This window comes from Molossus molossus, unplaced genomic scaffold (genome assembly GCF_014108415.1).
Source record: "Molossus molossus isolate mMolMol1 unplaced genomic scaffold, mMolMol1.p scaffold_m16_p_3, whole genome shotgun sequence".
Classification (NCBI taxonomy): domain Eukaryota; kingdom Metazoa; phylum Chordata; class Mammalia; order Chiroptera; family Molossidae; genus Molossus; species Molossus molossus.
This window is the reverse complement of record NW_023425366.1, coordinates 14,637,889-14,658,766: the sequence shown is the minus strand read 5'-3', so window position 1 is coordinate 14,658,766 and position 20,878 is coordinate 14,637,889. Positions and strand designations below refer to the sequence as shown.

At 48.8% G+C, this 20,878-nt stretch overlaps 1 protein-coding gene across 1 annotated transcript in view; it reads right to left on the bottom strand.

The window, feature by feature from the left end:
- The window catches only part of ADAMTS12 (ADAM metallopeptidase with thrombospondin type 1 motif 12), a 262,620-nt gene that overhangs the window by 99,843 nt on the left and 141,899 nt on the right, over positions 1–20,878 (bottom strand). The window contains exons 4-7 of the mRNA XM_036280361.1: positions 14,750–14,946; positions 13,939–14,022; positions 5,497–5,621; positions 2,437–2,586 (exon numbers count right to left, since the gene is read on the bottom strand). Coding sequence (XP_036136254.1) covers positions 2,437–2,586; positions 5,497–5,621; positions 13,939–14,022; positions 14,750–14,946 — 556 coding nt within the window. The remainder of the gene's footprint in view (positions 1–2,436; positions 2,587–5,496; positions 5,622–13,938; positions 14,023–14,749; positions 14,947–20,878) is intronic.

Below are 20,878 nucleotides of genomic sequence, written 5' to 3'. Positions count from 1 at the left end.
AGCTCTGTCCCCGCCTCAGCTGGACCCAGTCACGTTGGCGCGGCTGGGCCAGCGGGTCAGGAGGACCCGACTGGAGGCTGCAGGGGACGCGCCGCTCTACGTGTCAGGGTGGAGGACACCTATGTATCTGCACGTGAGAATAACTTTCATTTTGCCAAGTTTTATTATCAACATGCCAACAACCGTGACCTGGCCTTTTGAAGACCTAGCATTCTGGCCCCAGTCATTGTTTAATTATAAGAAAGTCACTTAACGTCTCTTTGAATTTTTGACAACTAAGGAAACTTGGAAGCGCAGCAATGAAAAATTAGGAAAAGATCACCAAGAGCACAGATTTGTCATTAGACACCAAGGTTAAGATCATCCATAGCCTGGCCAGTGTGGCTCAGTGGCTGAGCATCGACCCAGGCACCAAGAGGTCGCCGGTTTGATTGCCAGTCAGGACACATGCCCAGGTGGTGGGCCCAATCACCAGTGGGGGGGCGTGCAGGAGGCAGCCAATTGATGTTCTCTCTCATCGATGTTTCTATCTCTCTCTCCCTCTCCCTTCCTCTCTAAAATCAATAAAGAAACAATAAAGAAAAAAAAAGATCATCCACACCCTTGTATTTCCAACTATGATGTGCATGTGTGCAAACTAAACAGTGAAGGAGGCTGATGGGAAAAACATTGATTCATTGCACATTTGACATTGGAGGAGAGCTCTGTGGCTACTCTGGCCCACCAGGATGAAGAAGTGAGTCCAAGAGCAAATTAAGCCTGAAACAACGCTGGAGTCAAAAGTGACAACATTGAAGCTGTCCTACTTTGTCACATTATGAGAAAGCAGGGTTCTTTGGAGAAGACAATACTCCTGGGGAAAAAATAGAAGGCAGCAGAAGAGAGGAAGAGCAAAGATGAGAGAGGTGAGCTCCCTAAAAGAAGCCATAGCCATACATCTAGAGGAGCTGGGCTGGGCTGTTAAGGACAGGACACTGTGGTTGTCACTCAATCACACGGTGGCCAGGATTGAAGCCGAGTCAGTAGCATGTAACAACAAGGATACTGGAACATATCACATTGATCTCCTAGGGCTTTTGGTAAAGATCAAAGAAATCACAGTACCTACGAAACTGCCTAGTTTTACCTACGCATTTCACAGATAAGAAGACAGGTGCAGAGAGGGGAAGGGAATCATCTAAGGCCATACTGTAGGTTGATAGAAAAGCCGGAATAAGCACTTTCATTAGCGTTGAAAAAGTGGTGAGAAAACCCAGGCCAGAGAGGCCAGGCCTGGGATACCCAGTCTCCAGCGTTCTTCCCAACCCCACGTGTTTTCCAGAGCGCACTCAGAGTAGACTCCAGACTTCTGCTCCCCTCTCTGGAGGGAGGAGGTCCAGGCTGGCAGGCGGGGAGCACAGTCACTTACATGGCTCCCCACTCAGAGCTTCTGATTCGTGTGATGCACTCTTATTTGTGGTTCGTAAACAGGCCAACAAACCAGGTGACAAATGAGCTAAGCTCTTTCCTCCATGGGACCTCTGATGCCTGGAGCATCCAGCATCCTCCTTATTTCTGCCCTCAAACATGCTGAAACCTGCTGTTAATGAGTTCATCTAGTCAAAGTCACACATTTCTGCGACAGCTTGGACCTCTTGTTAACTGGCGTTTGTTTGACGGTCTTTCCAGGTTTATAGCAGTTTTCAATCTCCCTTGCACAGATAAGTAAAATGAGATTAACAATAGTATCTACTTCATAAGGTCATGGAGATGATTCAATGACACAGTGCAAAGTGTCTGCATAAAGACAGGACACAAAATGCTATGGTTTGTGACTTTTTAGTAATATTAATATTATTATTTCACAAGAACTAAATGGTTGCTCCTAAATTAACTAACTGAGTTGAAGCTTATCTCCTTGCTTCTGCTCACCATTTCAATTCAGACAATGGCAGTGGCCTCTTTGACTCTGTGATGTAGATGGTACAAGTGGTCAAGGCAGAGAAGACAGCGGATCTTTAAAGTGTGTGATTATGGCCCTGGCCAGTTTGGCTCAGCGGTTAGAGCGTCGGCCCGCGGTCCAGAGAGACACAGGTTCAGTTCCCACTAAGAGCACGTACCTTGGTTGCAGTTTGTCCCCGGCCCTGGTTGGGGTCATGTGGGAGGCAGCCACTCGATGTGTCCCTTTCACATCAATGTTTCCCCCTCTCTTTCTCTCTCTCTCCCCCCCTTCCACTCTATCTGAACGAAAAGGAAAAATGTACTCGGGTGAGGATAAAAAAATTAAGTATGTGATTATGTCTGCATCACAGATGAGAAAGCAGAAGTTTAGGAGGGTGAGTTTCAAGCCACACTGCAATCTGACCGCCTGTGACCCACTGAAGGTGTCTTCCATTCCTTTGATTGACATTGACACATGAACATGGCAAAGACACCTCCGTTTTCTTGGCCCTTTACCTGTGTCCGAGCTCGTGGGCGATGGTAAAAGCCAGAGGGAGGCCCGAGTCTTCATTGATGTTACAGCTCCGGTGCGGCTGGCACATCCCCGACAGGTGAGACAGCCCCAGGGTCTCACAGGGGCGGTTGGCACCCGCACAGATGTCCTTCCTGAAAGAGAACAGAGATGTGGGAGGCGCGCAGAGAGCCAGAGGAGCGCCTGGAAAATCTGGGGGTGATGCACTTTCCACAGGCCCAAAAAGCGTCATTAAAATAATTTTTCAAATGTCAAAACGTCTGTCTATACGGAGCATTTCTGAATTCAGTAAGATTATTCGGATCTCACTTCTTGATCCCTGAATCTCACTAACACCTAAGGAACGTGCGAATTTTTAGCAGATGTTTTGAGTTGCTTTTGCTCTTGATCTCAGGAAGCCAAATTATAGTATTTGTTTAAAAAGATTAGAAGGGTTGATTGAAAACTGAAATTAATTTGAACTTTTAAACAGGAAGGGACAACAAGCAGTAACTAGGGTCTTTCAAATGTGAACTATTTTTTTGTTTTTTTCTGAGGTCTGTGCTCAAAACTCATATGAGAACTTTTTCTTACTCATGAAAAAGCAATTGGTCCAACAAACCCATCCAGAGATCAAATCAAATTAGTTTTCTCTCCCGCTCCAGAGAGAGGGAGAAAGAGGCATCTTCGCTCTCCCCCGGACCTCATTAACCTCATTAACCTCATTATTTCTCTACCCCGGAAGAAAGAAGGAAAGACTCCAGAATCTCACAAAATCCCAGTTACAGGTCTGAAATATAAAAATGTGTTCCCATGTCCTGGTAGGGACCGTTCCAGTCACTGACAGACGTTTTGAAAGAGTCATTCGTTGGCCATGTGGTTTTCTGGAGTATTTTACTTTTTTTTTCTTAATTGATTTTAGAGAGAGAGGAAGGGACAGGGAGATAGAAACATCAGTGAGAGAGAACATCAGTTGGCTGCCTCCTCCATGCCCCCCACTGGGGATCGATCGGGCCCACAACCTGGGCATGTCCCCTGACTGGGAATCGAACCAGCAACCCCTTGGTGCATGGGTTGACACTCAACCACTGAGCCACACCGGCCGGGCACCATGTGGTTTTCTTCGGTTCGAGAGGAGCTCATTGCCAAGAGTGACTGGCACAAACGCCAACAAAGTCTGAGCGTCGGTCAGTTTCTGCTCTTCAGCCCAGAGGCTTTATGCGGACACCCTGTCTGGCAACAGATGGTCTGCGCTGTGTGTCCACGTGGACCAGGGAAAGACCCAGCCTTTGGAAGCCACCGTGAATTCTCAGCTCTCCTGGAGGCAGTGGCTGGGACAGTGGGTTGGAGGGAACAACCAGGTCAGAGCACGCACAGGCATGAGTCCCCACTCCCACTGACAGCGGCACTGCTGGGCGGCTCTGTGCCAGAGCTACCAGGAACACACAGCCAGTCATTCTAAATCATTTCTGGGTCTGTAGTAGGACCGACCAAACACTTTGCTACTCCTACTGTTAGATGCATTGTTTACTATTGCATTCAAAAAGTCTAGCTCTGGCCCAGCTGGTGTGGCTCAGCGGTTGAGCATCAACCCATGCACCAAAGAGTCACCAGTTCAATTCCCGGTCAGGGTACATGCCCAGTTTGTGGGCCAAATCCTTGGGGGGGGGGGCATGCAGGAGGTGGCCAATTGATGTTCTCTCTCATTGATGTTTCTATATCTCTCTCCCTCTCTCTCTAAAATCAATGGACTCTCTCTTCCTCTCTCTTTACAATCAATGGAGGAAAAAAATAAAAAATAAAAGTCTAAGTCTGCATGGAGCTGCCAGAAGAGAGGGATGGTGCTCATTGCGAAGCTGCAACCTTCTTGTGCTGACCGTGCAGGGAGTTAGGTCCATTAAATAATTGCTTATTGCGTGCTTACTAAGCGCTAAAGGGGACAAGAAAAGAACTGTAGGAATACGGTTTTTGTAGGTAAGGACCTTAAGTTTCCAAAAGGACATTACTTCCCCCATTAATGTAGGACCTTCATTTGTCTAGAGTAAAATATAGTCTGGTCTACAGTAGGTGCTCAATAAATATTTTTTGAATCAATGAGCAAACAGCCTTGCAAGAGCCTGGGTTTCAGGAAAGTTCACCAGTTTTTCACAGATATGAGTCCTAGAAGTTTTGATGGTTCTAATTAGACCCACAGGGTCTATCAGTAGTCAAAACAAAATGGTATCTTCATGAGGGCAAAAGGTAGAAAGGTCTAAGCAAACCACTGTCTCTTCAGGGGAGGACCTGCTCCCCATCTTCTGTCTTCAACATCACTCAGAGATCAGTCACAAGGACTGATTTCTGTAGAATCATTGCATGTTTTTAAATTGGAGGAATATTTTTAAAATAAAAAATAAAGTGGTGGCCCTGGCCAGTTTTCTCAGTGGTTAGAGCATCGGCCCTTGGACCAAAGGGTGTTGAGTTTGATTCCTGGGCAAATGCATGTACTTGGGTTGAAGGTTCAATCCCCAGCCCATTGGGGTCGTGCTGGAGGCAACAAATTGACTTGTCTCCCTCACATCAATGTTTCTCTCTCTCTCTCTCTCTCTCTCTCTCTCTCTCTCTCTCTCTCTCCTCCCTCCCTCCCTTCCACTGTATCTATAAACCAATAGAAAAATATCCTCAAGGATTAACTAACTAACTAAATAAATAAAATAAAGGAGCAGAAATCCCATGGTTAAAAGTAATCAGAGTCTTTAATGAGGATCTGCAAACAAGCTTCCTGTTGTTTATAAAGCCGCACAGAGAAGCCGGTTTTGAAGAGGAAACCATCACTGGCGTAGGAAAGAGGCCAGCATGTTGCCAGCAGACAGTTTATAAACACAGAGACTTTGTCCCATGTAGCAGTTTGCTAACTGCTCCCTCGCTGGTGTGGGAGTCAAGAGTTCTTCAGATCATGGAAGCGACCCTTAACAATGATCAAGAGCAGCAAAGACCAGGAGAATTCCATGAGTTTGAACCTCTGGCAACCCTTCCACCCGCCAGCCCTCCTGCAGCCCCCGGCTCCCCCGTGGTCTCTGGGGTACCTGGTGAGAAGAACAGCCACGTCATGATGGGCAGGGTTGAGGTCACTCTTGGGATTAATGCTCTTCTGCCACTTACAGAAGCTGGACAGTGTCTTCTCTGCATGGTGAACTATTTTCAGTCCTTGCTGGAGAAAGAAGGGGGAGAGATTGGCACGGGTGAGTTCCTGTGGTCGGGGCCCATCACATCGGTCCCCAGAAGCAGCCAGGTGAGATGGCCCTGGGTGGGTGCCTCAGAGATCTGGTAGAATTTGGCAGAGGCCAGGTTACTTCTCTGGGCTAACCCCTGCCCTAAACACTCTGACACCCCTGACTTCCACTGAAAGAACATGGAGGGGAGCAGAGAGCAATGAAACCCTGGAAGAAAAACCAAAAATAAATTAGAAAGACCAGCAGCTGTTTGAAGGTCTATTTCCAGTGGCTCTCTGTTTCCAAAGTCAATACAATTCCAAAGAGGCATTTTTATTTCCAAAGCAAAATAAATAGATTTGCAACAAAAAAAGCTTCTTCCTTTCATGAGGTTTCCTACAAGGCTGGGGTTGCACTGGGTGGTTCCCTGTCAAACCAACCTTCTTGGTCTGACATCTGAGGGTGAAGGGCAGAAGGTTAGGATCACTGGTTGTCGTCTGAAGGCAATTAGGATACTGTAGAAGATGCCCCAGGCTGTAGGTTTCAGGGGCTGGGTCATCCATCTGGCCCCTGTTGCTAATGGGGATGCGAGGTGAGAGTTTGATCCAAATTAACTGGGTGAACACTTGTCAGATGAGAAAGAAGGAAAATGAGCTATTAGCTCTAGGGAACTCGTTTCATTTGTATTTTTAAAGGAGAAATTCCCTTCCCTTTTTGGGGTCTCTGTATAGGCTGTCACGGTACAGGGGGGATGCTACCTGGAGAAGGACTCGTCCGCTGGCCCACCGGAACCTCAGTCTACTGCTCTGGGTTCCGCCCTGGGACATCACACTCTACATCAAATGATGAACTTGCTTCTCCACTAGTCTGTATTTTCCTAAGGCCCACACCCAAATCAACCAGGCCTGAGAGACTTCAGTTCCCTGTAGAGACACGCCCAGGTCCCTCCACCCATGCTAATTAACCACCATGAAAACACAGAAAGATGGCTTATCACTGGAGAAAATGCACCAAACCGGTCAGTATAATGAATTTAAATAGAAAAAACAGACTTCATTATTTAAAAATCCTCATCATGACAACATCCAGCAAAATGATGTATCGTGGAGGGCGAGGAGGGGGGCTTCTGGGGAACTGTCTGGTGGCACACAGGTAGGCGAGCTGTAGTTTAACAGCAACCCGGCCAGAGTGAAGGAGCCACGCCCTTCACAGTGCACCACGACACGCTGGCCAGGTGGCCTGCGGCAGAAATGCAAGGGGGAGGAAAGAAAAGAAAGGGAAATATAAGGAAAGGAGAAGGAAGGAGGGGAAAAGAACAGGAAGAAAGGAAACATTTCTTAATCATATACTATATGCCAGAGATCTTCCCACATATTCTCTAGTTTAATTGCATCTTCTCAGCGTTATTTGTAAAGAGCATTGTTCCGTTCATTGTATAATAAGAGGAAAGTAAACCCCAGAGAAGTGAAGAACTGGCTGAAGTTCACTCGGGTCAGACACGGAGTCAAAGACGACAAGAACGAGGACCCCTAGACGAAGCTGTGGTTCTAACCGGTCACTGGCCTCCCTGCAACATGCTTCAGCACACTGGCTGGACTCACCATTCGGAAGGCCTTACGCACCAAACCATGCGCGTCTGTTTAAGGAAAAGCGAATGTTGATATACTCCATACACACAGTTTAGCTGGATCTCAAGGGAGTGATGTTGAATGAAAAAATCTAATCTCCAGAGGTTGCACACTGTACGATTCTATTTTATAACATTCTTGAAATGACGAAATTACAGAAACAGGAAAGAGATCACTGCTTTCCCAGGGTCAGGTAGGCAGGCGGAAGGGAAGTATAAGAGGGTGGCATCCACTCTCCCTCGTTCCTGAGCCATCAGTGTCAGCAAAGACGCCGCAGCGTCGTGAGAAAACGGTCCTCTTCCAGATGCTGCATCACAAACTCTGCTTCCAGTGTTTCCAGCACTAGAAAGAGCCCATTTCCCCGAAGGGCCTTAGGAACTGTGCCTCCAACCCGCTCCTTGAACCGATGAGAAATCCAGGCCAGACCGGGGCAGCCCCTTCCCACGTCACAGAGCAGGCCTTGACAGAGCAGGGCTTGGACCCCAGGTTTGCAGCCACTAGTCTAGGACTGGTGGTTTCCACACGATTGATGACTTCTTTGAAGTTTGTTTTGGCTTTGAGCAACTAGAAAGCTTTAGCAACTCACCAGTGGATGAGTATGATCATTGCTTATATCTCCGCCTCTCACTCCGCCCCTCGGCGAGGAGATAATCACAGGCAGAGACCCTCGACTTCCAAGATCCCCGACTCTGTCCTCCCCTTACTGTCTGATCTCATCTCAGACCCCTCGATGCGCTCTTTTCCTGCCCTTCTGTTGGCTCATTGCTTCGTTCACTCTCGATCACTGTCCTATTTTGGGAAATCACCTGTATGCCGTTGACTTGCAAATTGTCTCTCATTAAAAATCTCTCCTAGAGTTCAAATTCATGAACCTAATCTCTTGATGGATACCTCCTTCTGGATGGCACCCCTGCTACCCCCATCTCAGCATCTCTGAAATCCTCTCCCCACATGTTAACCTGCTGTTTTCCTGTATCCTCTGGCTTAGTTACAGGAACCTCCATCATTCCAGTTGCCCCATCTAGAAACACCAATGTCTGCCTATTGGCCTCCTCCCCTCTGCCTATTGGGATGGCAGATCCTGCACCCCAATCTGCCGTCCTGGGCTGCTCATTCCACCTCCTCTCCATCTTCACTCCCAACGCCCTAGCGCAAACCCTCCTCATTTTATGCTTGGATTCATGCTTGCAGCATCTCTTATATGTTCTCCTTTCTTCCTTGTTCTCTTTCATTCCATTCCCCTTGCTGTTACCAAGTCAAAACCAAAGTCTACCTATATCACGATCCAGGGCTCGAGACCCTTCAAAGTCTAGCCTCCAGGCAGCGTTCCCTTCATCTGCAATCTCACAGTTTGTGCTCCAGCAGTGTTCAGACTGTTACATCACCCTTGTCCCCAACCCCGCATTCCTATACACCATGCTACGTTTTTACCTTGCTTTCTTTGAGCTGCTCCCTCCACGCAGAATATCTTTCTCTCCTCACTTCCCCTCTCTAACCTATTCAGCGTCCGTGATTTCTCCCTATCGCTTTTGTTGGTTCCTCTTACAAACAAAGCAACGGCACACACAGCTGTGTTGCTGATCACTCGCAGCTCGTTACCCTGCTGCTGTGTAGAATTTTCCTCTACGATATGGGGCATGTAACACAAGTTCAGGGACACGGTCTTCAGGATGCCTTACTGTTTTCAACTCAATGTCATGACTCTTCCAGGAGGTTTTAATTGTGCACATTTCTTTTTCCAGTCCCCTCGGCCTCAAAATCTCCAAATCTTCTAAGAGGTTAAGTCCACACTTACTCATTTAGTTTCATGAATGCATTGGCCATGGGCACACTGGGAAGAGTAATTAGCGGTGCCTCACCACGGTGCAGCCCAAAGCGCGCACAAGGTGCAAAAGCACTTCAGAAGGCCCGTCTGGCCTCCCGTGGACGTGGGGAGGCTCATGCTAAACGGTTTCCATAAAACAACCTCACAATTATTTGGGCTTTCAAAACACACCCCCATCCACACTGATTTCTCTGCCATTTCCTTTGTAAACAAAAATAGATTTCCCTTTCTGTTCTTGCATCATTTTTTTTCTCACCTCATTTTCTCAAATGAGTCCCATTCACTACCCACTTCCCCTTCCCAATTCATCGGAGCAGATGACCTTACAGAGCAGGGAGGTGCCCTAGAGGAAATCAACAACAGCTCACACACATCTCCAGATGGGACAACAGCTCACACACATATCCACATGGGACAACAGCTCACACACATCTCCACATGGGACAACAGCTCACACACATCTCCACATGGGACAACAGCTCACACACATCTCCACATGGGACAACAGCTCACACACATCTCCACATGGGACAACAGCTCACACACATCTCCAAATGGGACAACAGCTCACACACATATCCAAATGGGACAACAGCTCACACACATCTCCAAATGGGACAACAGCTCACACACATATCCAAATGGGACAACAGCTCACACACATATCTTAATGGGACAACAGCTCACACAGAATCCAAATGGGACAACAGCTCACACACATCTCCAAATGGGACAACAGCTCACACACATATCCAAATGGGACAACAGCTCACACACATATCTTAATGGGACAACAGCTCACACAGAATCCAAATGGGACAACAGCTCACACACATCTCCAAATGGGACAACAGCTCACACACATATCCAAATGGGACAACAGCTCACACACATCTCCAAATGGGACAACAGCTCACACACATATCCAAATGGGACAACAGCTCACACAGAATCCAAATGGGACAACAGCTCACACAGAATCCAAATGGGACAACAGCTCACACAGAATCCAAATGGGACAACAGCTCACACAGAATCCAGATGAGACAATAGCTCACACAAATAAGCCCAAATGGGAGATAGAAAATGATTTTGCAAGTACATGGCTTTTATTATAAGTTGTTCTGTCCCTTTTAAGCTTTCTCTATAATAATAATTTAAAAAATCTTATATTGATTCATTTGAAAAATCCTAATAGCAACTTTTGATCCAATACACGATCTGAACATGTGGTAGGCAGGCTTAGGTGCCTGGAAGAAAGAGAATGGACAGAGAAGAGAAAAATCAGTCAAAAGTTTAACCTGAAAACTTCCCATGTGCTTAAAAAATAACTCATCTATCAGAGGAAAAGATACTTGATTTTTAAAAATAACGAGTCTACAAATTCTGTGCTAATGTTGTTGACACTTATCCTGAAAGAACAGAAGTTATATGGGTTATTACAGACCCACAAATTCCCCTGGGGGCAGCGGACATCGTCAGCCTGAATTTCCAGTTAGCGGGCTTTTTAACTGCATCCAGAGTCTCACAAAAGTGAGCGCAACACTAACTCACTCTGAGACCAAGAGGGACATTCCCTTTGGTAGAATTCATCTCCTTCCTGCCAGCCTCCTCGAGCCAGCCTGACACCCCTACGTCCCACCCCTGCATTCCACAGTGACATGGAGCCCACCGGGCTTTATCCCAGCTCCCTCTCTCCCATCCCCGTATTGTCTCTATACTGTTCTTAAAAGAATTCTCCGATCTCTTATGACCCTGATCTCATCCTCTAGGTCTTTGTCACAGTTTCCTCATCTGGGAAATTAGCTAATAATAGTAATGAGTTTACAGGGTTGCTGGGGACCTAAATGATGGTGATGATAGTAAGAATCATAAAAATTATACTAACAAGCAACATCTATTGAGTGGGTTCGACAAGCCGGATACTATGTTATTACATAGATTCACGTGTTTGGTTCTCACAGCCATCCCAGAAGGTGTTATCGTCCCTGTGTTACAAAATAACGATACGGAGGCACAGGCAAGCCGAGTAACTCCCACAGGTTTACAGCAAGGAGGTAGTGGGGCTGTCAATCTTGTACTTTCCATGATGTCAGCTGCTCACAAGAGTTGAAGAAGGAAAAGTTGAAGGGAAGAGTCTAATCCTATCCCTAACCCTGCCCAAAAGCAGAGCAGGGAGGCCATCTGATGAACTGGTCCAAAGTGGAAAGGACGAGAGGCCACATCTGTGTCCAAGTCCTTGAGGGGGAATGAAATGTTCGAAGGATAGGAACAGGGTTCTAAAAACCAAAACAAGAGCTTGGTTCAAGGCAGAGGCAGGATGGGGATGAGAGCAAGGAGGCTCACATCTGAAGCCTCTCTGATTTCTTGGCCCATGCTGTCTAAGTGCACTTGACACACCTTTCCAGCTCACGCTTTGTGCCCTTCAGTTTCCGCTGGTCTGAAATAGGACCACCTCATCTTTGAGAAAGCCCCCTGGATGCACCAAGTATCGTGTCAGGCTGCCCTAATCTGTTCTCAAAATGTGATGAAAATCTGTAGTGGTTTTTACATGTCACTTAACTGACAAACATTTTCTGTATGTTGTTGTCTGTTGTTGCTGGGGCTTTTCATCAGTCAGGATCTGAAGAATAGCTTGAGCTATTTCTGGGGGTCAGGAAAAGAACTGTGAACTGCAGCCCTCCAATGAGCTAGCAACTCTGCTGACACATACTGTACCTTTTACCACCTGGAGATTCTACAGAAGCTTGAAGGAGGAAGACATTGACAAGTGGGAGAGAGGAAGCCATGGCTTTTTTTGTAGCAAATCACTTGTGTGTCTTTGCACTTGCAAAATGAGAATGGAAAGAAGTAGAACAATGTAATTTGATGGGGTCAGGGAGGTACTTGCCAATCAAATTCTCCCCAAGGATCCATCTCTGCAAGATTTGGTGGGAGATTTGGTTTGCTGGGAAAGGAAGAATTGTGGAGTTCTATGGGGTCTGATCCATGCCTGGGGGCCTCACTTTGAGGTCCTACTACTGCAATACTGGTGGGATTGCAGAGTACAAAGGTTTTTCTTTCTCACACCCAGAAAAACCCTCCTTCTTTTTTGGTCTGAAAACCGTAAATCTTTCTGCATATTCTGTGGCTAAGCATACGTATCTGCTCAACCATTATACAATAGTGAACATGTGTCCTCCAAAGTATCAAAGGACAATTTTCAGAGTTACACACATAATTCTCATACAAATATATAGTGAGCACATGCTCAAGATGCATTTAACTCAGCAACGAGGAGACAAGCAAGATGGCAGAGCTGGCTCAAAGGCGGCCACACGAAACTAACGCAATTACAGCCAGTGGCGGGAAGGACTGCTGGGCTAGGATTGCTAAATCAGCTCACCAGAAACTGCTAAATCAGAAATTAGTCCGTTTCACGGACCAATTAAACCATAATCTCCTTAGTGGTCTTCTCTGCTGGACAAAAGCCATCGGTATCCTATCAGTTTTCTGCACGTGAACACCTGACTTTACCTTGTCTAGGCCCTAATCAATAGTAAATAACAATCAGATAGAGTTACATCCCCCATAGACTCAGATAGACCATGTCAGTCATTGAAAAGATACATCATTTCTGTGTTGCCTAGTTTCTAAAGAAGTTTGAGATAAATTTTATTTCATTTCATTTTATTTTATTTTCCTTTATTGATTTCAGAGAGAGAGAAAGTGAGAGGAAGAGAGAGATAGAAACACCGATGAGAGAGAACATCGACTGGCCGCCTCCTACATGCCCCCCACTGGGGATCGGGCCCACAACCTGGGCATGTGTCGTGACCAGGAATCGAACCGGTGAACTCTTGGTGCCTGGGTCAATGCTCAACCACTGAGCCACACCAGCCAGACAGGATAAATTTTCTCAACAAAAGGTTCATAGGAAGGGAAACCATTCTTCCATCAGTGTTCTAAGATATCCAGAGGATGTGTTGAATGACTACGGTTAGTGGGGTGGTAAGGAAAAGAAGAAAAGGATCCAGGCTCTAGAGATTACTCTTTTTAAAATCTGCTAACTGATGCGGAGGCTTCTCCTGCCCAGAGAACAATAAACCCTGCCTCGGGCTTGACCTCAGGTCTCTCGCTGATGATGACCCGAATGACCTCTACCTCGCACATTTCGGCAGCTAGTTAAGCTTCGTAGACTGTAAAGGCATGCCATCAGGTTGGCTGGTTCATTTGTTCATTAAATTTAACTTTATTCACTCATTATGTCTCAGGGACAGTGTTAGGTGTTAGGGATATAGCCAAGAATAATAATAGTAAAAAAAAAAAAATCAACGGTTTCTGCCCTGATGATTTCACATTCTGACGCGGCTGAAGCAGCGAGGAAGGAGTAAGCGCAGACACTAGTACTCATGGACCGTGAGAGGACATGCGCTGCATCCTGAGGCGACAATGGCCAGCGGGGCCAGCTGTGAGCAGGTTGGCCACTGAGACCTCTGTGAGGCAGCAGCATTGGAACAGAAGCCTGACTGGTGAGAGGGACCAGCCAGGAGCAGAGCTAGGAAAGGGGTGTCCCGGGCTCTGGGAACCTCAAGTGCGGGGCCACGAGGCTGAAGAGGGCCTGTGTGTTCCTGAACCTGTCCGGAGTGTGAGGGTGGGAAGCAAGGCAAAGGGTGAGAGAAGGAAAGACCAGAAAGTCACGCAAGTCCCTGCAGGACAGGGTGAGAAATCTGACATCACTTAATTCCCAAGAAAAGAATACAAGAACATGATTTTCCTCTCAAGGGGCTTCTGGCTCCTTTCTTGCCCGGTAGGGTTTTCCTGAAGGAAGAAGGAGGCTTGCAAAGGCGCAGGTCAGGAGGGTGGAGGGAACCCCTTCCTTACCTCTTCCTCTTCAAGGAGGATGAGTCGAACCACAACAATGTGAACCGCGTTGCCGATGCTCGGGTTATGGAACAGCCCAGTGACCTGCAGTCAGAAATGGAAAACCATGAGCCCACATGGACTGATGATGGACAAATGTCACAGTGGGGGAAGCAGCACGGTGATGGACGTAAAACAAATGGGATCTCATAGGTCGAGAAGTGTTGCTGGAGCGCAGAGGCCTGAGGTCCACCCCGGCCCAGTCCACAGTGTGAACTCAAAGACAACCTTTCCAAGGTCACTGAGGGAGTGCGCCTTTCTTCTCTTTGACCCTGTCCCTGACCCAGGGTCTTCCTTCTCTTTTATTATCAGTGACTGAGACAAACATCTTTCTCCATTGTGACAGGACTAATAGTCTCTGGGAAGGTAGAAAACATCGACAATGCAAAAGGAAGCTGGACGTTCAGAGCCATGAACTCGTGCATTCTAGCTCTACCTAGCTTGAGGAAGTCGTGTTCTAGTTCTTTGTGCCTCGATTTACTCATTTGCTCACTGACGTAAATCAGTGAGGTGAAGTCATACTGAAAGGATCGAGTCACTTGACAAATACCTAGTAGAAAAGGTAACTGATAAATTACAAATCTTCCTAGGACACACATTTTTAAGAGACTGATATGTCTTGAATGTCCATCCTTCATCACATCAGCAGGGAACAGATTCACAGATCTATGTTAAAAGGACAACAACAACAAAAGATCTCTTATTTTTGGAGTGTGGAACATTTCTAATGGCATGCTCACGAGCTGCCCCTCCCCCAGGAAGCCTGACATACCATGTTCATGATGGTGAGAATGTAGGACTCCACGTTCTCGCTCCCATGATACTCAACCATCTTCGTGTCGGCCACCACCAGCGTCTCCACCCACCTCTCCCTGCTGATGGACCGGCGGGAGAGGCTTCTGCTCGGCGAGGCACGCTTCTGCCCCCTCTCTGGCTGCAGCCCTGGCTTCCGGGAGGCGCCAACACTGTCTGCACATCAAACAGAAGGTGGTCAGCTAATTCTGTATCTCTCAAATAGTACTCACTAGGTTTGCAAAGGTGCAAGGCCATACATTTAATGTGTAATTAAGAATGCAAGAATGCAATGTTCTTGCATACATGATAAAATGGAAGAAGGGTCCAATTTAAATGAATGTGACCAAGAGAACTGAAATTTGAATCTTACAGGGAGGTTCAAAAGTGCTTCTTCGAAATAATGACCACCTGTTTCATTAAATAGGTCCCTCGCTATTAACACGGTAGCATCATCAAGATTGGGAGCTTACGCTTTCTCCTTCTCCTCCTCTAAATTATTCAGTGCCCACCGTGTGCAAGGCAGTGTACTCGGCTCTAAAATGCCAAGTTGATATCCTCGCGAATGTTTGAGGTACATATTGTTATCTCCATTTTGCAAATGGGGAACTGATGTTCAATGTGGCTGGTTACATAAAGTCAGTGTAAACTCCAGGATTTTCTGTGCCCCTAAAGTCATGCATTTTCATCTACACCGCACTGTCTCCCACGGTAAACACACACACAGCTGGAAACCAGGTGCTGGAAAAACCACATGTGATTCAGGACATCCTACCTCACAAAGGTATGAAAGGAGCTGGAAAAGATATAGTGAGGGGCAGGGAAACTTTCTGAATAAGGTTTAATAAATGAGGGTCGTAGTTTAGAAGGCAAAACCTAGGAGGGGCTATAGAATCATGAAGAAAATCAGAATCATTCTCAAAATCCCAGAATTCTATAAGTAGGGAGCACCTCCTTGAGACTGGAAAGGGTTCTGTTCAAAAGCAAAGGAAGTGAAGCGCTCCTTCAACCGGCAGGAAGCTTAGCTCAAGGGGTGATCAGGTCCAAAGGGTTCCGTGAGCTCAGCATGGCTCAGGACTGCGGTCTTTACACAGCAGCAGCCGTCTGGTGTGAACGAATCAAAATTCCACCTGTTTTTGGTCAGAATTTTAGTAATTACTTTATGTGTGCCACGAGATGAAAAAAGTTAAAAACCACTGGCTTAGGAAGTTGAGAGAAAAATGTACCGGAAGAGTAAATAAGGAAAGAAGCCGGGGCTGATGGGGAAGCAGAGTCTCGGTCCTTGGAGATTTCTATCAGGCCTGGCCGGTGTGGCTCAGTGGTTGAGTGTCGCCCATGCACCAAGAGGTGGTCAGTTCGATTCCTGGTCAAGGCACATGCCCAGGGTGTGGGACATGTCCCAGTGGGGGGACATGCAGGAGGCAGCCAACTGATGGTCTTGCTCATCAATGTTTCTATCTCTCTCTCTCCTTCTCCCTTCCTTTTTCTCTAAAAATCAATAAAGAAAAAATATTTTTAAAAAGTAGATTTCTATCAGCCACACACTGCCTAGACCCATCGGGCCCTCCTCCCCCCATTGGCACCCTGGACCCCTGGCAGGTGCAGAACCTGGGAACAGGGTAGCAAACTCACATCTCCTTCCTAGTCTCTATGATGGCCACCTGCCTCAGCTTGAATGCTTCTTGTGCTGGGGCACCCACCCCTCACAGGCATCCCGTTCTTTTAGGCAGCTCCCTCCTGCACGGAGCTGGACTCCCCCCCACCCCCTGGCCCCAACTGTCATTTCCTCTCATTAGTCTGTTCCTGCTCTTTGAAGCAGTCTCAAGGCAGGCCCCTCCTGCAGGCCACTGGAACCCTGCCCGTTCCCCACACACTCTTTGGGTTGGACAGTTGGTTGCACTGATTTGATACATAACCCTTCCGGTTCCTCAGTTGCACTGTCTATGTGAAATAGAACACAGTGAGTAATAGTTACAAAAAATGAGACATAATCATAGGTCTAAGTCAACTCTAATTCTATTATTGTGAATTTTACTTGAAAATAATAAAGCTGTTCTTGATATAAGACTTTTGAAAAATAATCTAGGATTGTCTAATCTTTGTGGGTAAGTCCTATGAAGGCTTATAAATGAGAAGATGGTTAACTTTTTTTTTTTTTAAAGAGTTACTGATTTTTTTTTTTTTTGAGAGACAGGGAGAGAAGCATCGATGTGAGAGAACATTGATCGGCTGCCTCCTGCACTTCCCCTCCTGGGGACTGAGCCCACCACCTGGGCATGTGCCCTGATCGGAATCGAACAGGCAAACCTTCGGTGCACAGGATGTTGCCCAGCCAAGCCACACCAGCCAGGGCAAGATGGTTAACTCTTCATCTGAGGAAGAACAATTTTCTGTTTTCCTTCTCCACTTACCTTGCTCGGATAAGTATGACTTCCCTAAGAAATCTTTAGAAATTTTGCTGATGGTTTCTAATTCTGTACCCCTGTCTTATCTCCTTGTCTATGACTCTCTCGTCATTTTTGAAGCTCATGGGACTCCTTTCGAACTACAATCTGTTTCCAAATCTCTCTGTATAAGCCAGGGAGCAGGTCACACTTGAGTCCCTGTGGGGCATATGTTTCTGGAGGGGTTATTAGCAGACCAGGCCAGGTGAGGAATCCTATCAGCACAGCTTAGGGGCGATGCCTTCCTCAATCCCTCCTGTCCTAGCTGCGTGGGGCGGATCTCCTCCAAGCTTCAAGGATGCTCACAGCTCTCCAGAGCCAATGTGCTGGGGTGACCAGCAGATAAGCTTCTTGTCCTGACCCCCTCACAAGCCCTTGGTAAAAAGTTTGCTCCTCTGACCTGGCCCTGAGGCTGGGCATCCAGCCCCAAGGATCGCTCTCCTAGGCTTCAGCTTACGGCCGTGGGCAGGGGCCACGCTGTCGGCAGTCCCTTGGTTAAAGCAGATCCCTGCCCTGCAGGTCAGCTGTGGGTCCCTCCCCTCTCAGGCCCGCAGGTATCTAAGGTTAGAAGCTGGCAGGAGGCTGGCTCAGGTGAGCAGCTGGTAGGGTACCGGTGACTTCTCAGCCTCTCTCCCTCCTTCCTTTTCTCATGTCTCCTTTAACCGCCCTGCTCTACTTTCTATCTTCCCGGTGTTGAGAAAGAGCTTAGAGGGGGAAAAAGACCACTTCAAAGGTGATTTATTTCCCCAGTCAACGATCAGGCAAGTTACTCAGTAAACAGTCATGCAGGAGGAAATGCGAAAATGAGAGCTGGGGTCCTGGAGGAGACCTGTCTGTTTCTAACTTGTCAACCAAAGCTACACTAAGCACTTGCTTAAGGCCGGGCCGGTGCTCACTCTCTGCACACGACCTCATTTACCTGTGCCAGCAAATGTGTGACATAAGCACCGTCACCACTGCATAGATGAGGAAACCAAGGCTCGAAGAGACTGGGACTTTTCCCAGGGCCACAGAGTAATCGACAGCCCGGTCCAGCCAACCTGACTCCACGCAGCAGCAACTACGTTTATGGACTCGGCTCTACGCAAGCCTACCGCTCCTTCCTGTGCCTGGACTGACGTGATCCTGGCATTTGAATAACAGCCATCGAATTGTGGGTGACATGACAATGTCATCGTCAGGTCTACAACCGCTCCCAGGGAGAGACCGCTCAGTTCCTTCACGGCCGGAAGTGTGCAGCAGCGGTGGGATTTGAGCTGGGCCCTGATGAGACTTGCTGGGAGAGAGGATTGATGTATCTAGGCTGACGTGGCTGAGTCCTGGTGAAGTCATCGCAGACTCAACAGAAGAAAAGCTTCTGCTGAGAAACCTTAGGACGTTCAAGAAGCCAGCCCTACACATTTATCTTCAGGGCCTGAGGACAAAGGCAGGCAGTTCTTCAGGGACAGGGGAGGTGAGCGATTCTGAGGACCTTTCCCGGACACCCCTCCCCCCCCAACACACGCACACTGTCTTAGTCTGCTCAGGCTGCCACAAAATACCACAGATGAGTGGTTTCAACAACAGAAAGGTATTTTCTCGCAGTTCTGGGGGCTGGAAGCCCGAGATCAGGATGCCTGCACGCTGGGCTCTGGTGAGAGCCCCCTTCCGGGCTCCCCGCTGTGCGCTGACATGGTCTTTCCACCTGTGCATGTGGGGAGAGACACGGGCCACCAATCCTGTTGGATGAGGACCTGACCCTGACACCTCATTTAACCTTAGCCATCTCCTAAAATCCCTGTGTCCAAATGCAGTCACACTGGGGGTCGGAGCTTCAACACAGGACATCTGGAAAGACATTCAGTCCATCACACACACACACACACACACACACACACACACACAGTGTCTAGAGGCTCCCTCTTTGGTCTGGGATAACTTCCCACACTGTTGTCATTTCCTGCCACTTCAGGGACTGTCCAACTAGGTTTTAAGTATCTAAAGGGCCAGAGGGCATCTCCTTTAGCTTGTACCCGGTGTCCAACACCATGTTGGCAAACAGTGGCACCCAATAAATGTCTGATGCATGGGTGAAGGAAAAACGAGATGAGCCAGAACCAATTTATGAATCACAGTAAGAACTGCAAAAACTGTCCTCTCTTCCCCATGAGATGACTTGTTTCAATTAGAGAATTCTCCACGCGGAGAAGTGAAGCGTCTGCTTTAAGGGGAGAAATCCAGCCAAACGGATTTGCAGTGAGGACCATTTCCCGTCCTGACAGAGGACGGACTTTCCTGAGCCCGAAGCTAAGGACGGGCAGGTGTCCGTCCAGGGTGCAGAACCAGAGCAGAGGCTGGAGACCCCTGCAAAAGACAAGCAAGGAGTCTCTCCTTCCCCAGAGCCGGCAGCACCTCGCAAAGCCCGCCCACGCTGGGAGCTCTCTCAGCTCAGGGTCATGTGCAAACGGGCAGGGACCGCCCGAGAGGACTGCTCGGAGGAGGCGCGAGGGTGCCAGGAGCAAGGACAGTGAACACAGCGGGTGGAAGACTCTGAAATGACAGTTTCCTGTACTTGAAGGGGTGCTTTATAGCACGGGCAATGAAGCCACCTCTTGTTCTTAGGGAATGCACTCCTCACGGCTCTGCCTCCTACCCTGGCTCTTCTTCCCCTCACCTGGATTCTGCGCTGCTGCCCCGTGGAGCCCCAGGATCCGCCTGCCCGTGACGGCTGAGCACTGACCGGCCCGCGCAGCGTGCTTTAGGCACGGTCAGGATGGTCTCCGGACAGACCTGAAGGTGCCAAGGTTCATGGAGAGGGGACGGAAACTCTACTCATGCGTGGGACCCTCAGTCCACAGGCACGGTCAAATGCAGCAGGAGAATTCGGAGTGGTGCCCCCCGCGCTGCTGATGTAGTAACACCCTCCCCAGGGGTTGCAGCGTGTCCCTCAGTGAGGAAGATGCAGTCAGCTGCCTGTGCGGCCACGCCCCCCCACCAGTCACTGCCTGTGCGGCCCCTGCCCCCCCTCACTAGTCACTGCCTGTGCGGCCCCTGCACCCCCCACCAGTCACTGCCTGTGCGGCCCCTGCCCCCCCCACCAGTCACTGCCTGTGCGGCCCCTGCCCCCCCACCAGTCACTGCCTGTGCGGCCCCTGCCCCCCCACCAGTCACTGCCTGTGCAGCGACGCCCCCCCACCAGTCACTGCCTGTGCGGCCCCTGCCCCCCCACCAGTCACTGCCTGTGCGGCCCCTGCCCCCCCCACCAGTCACTGCCTGTGCGGCCCCTGCCCCCCCCACCAGTCACTGCCTGTGCGGCCCCTGCCCCCCCCACCAGTCACTGCCTGTGCGGCCCCTGCCCCCCCACCAGTCACTGCCTGTGCGGCCCCTGTCCCCCCCACCAGTCACTGCCTGTGCGGCCCCTGCCCCCCCCACCAGTCACTGCCTGTGCGGCCCCTGCCCCCCCCACCAGTCACTGCCTGTGCGGCCCCTGCCCCCCCCACCAGTCACTGCCTGTGCGGCCTCTGCCCCCCCACCAGTCACTGCCTGTGCGGCCCCTGCCCCCCCTCACCAGTCACTGCCTGTGTGGCCCCTGCCCCCTCCCCAGTCACTGCCTGTGTGGCCCCTGCACCCCCCACCAGTCAGTGCCTGTGTGGCCTCTGCCCCCCCTCACCAGTCACTGCCTGTGT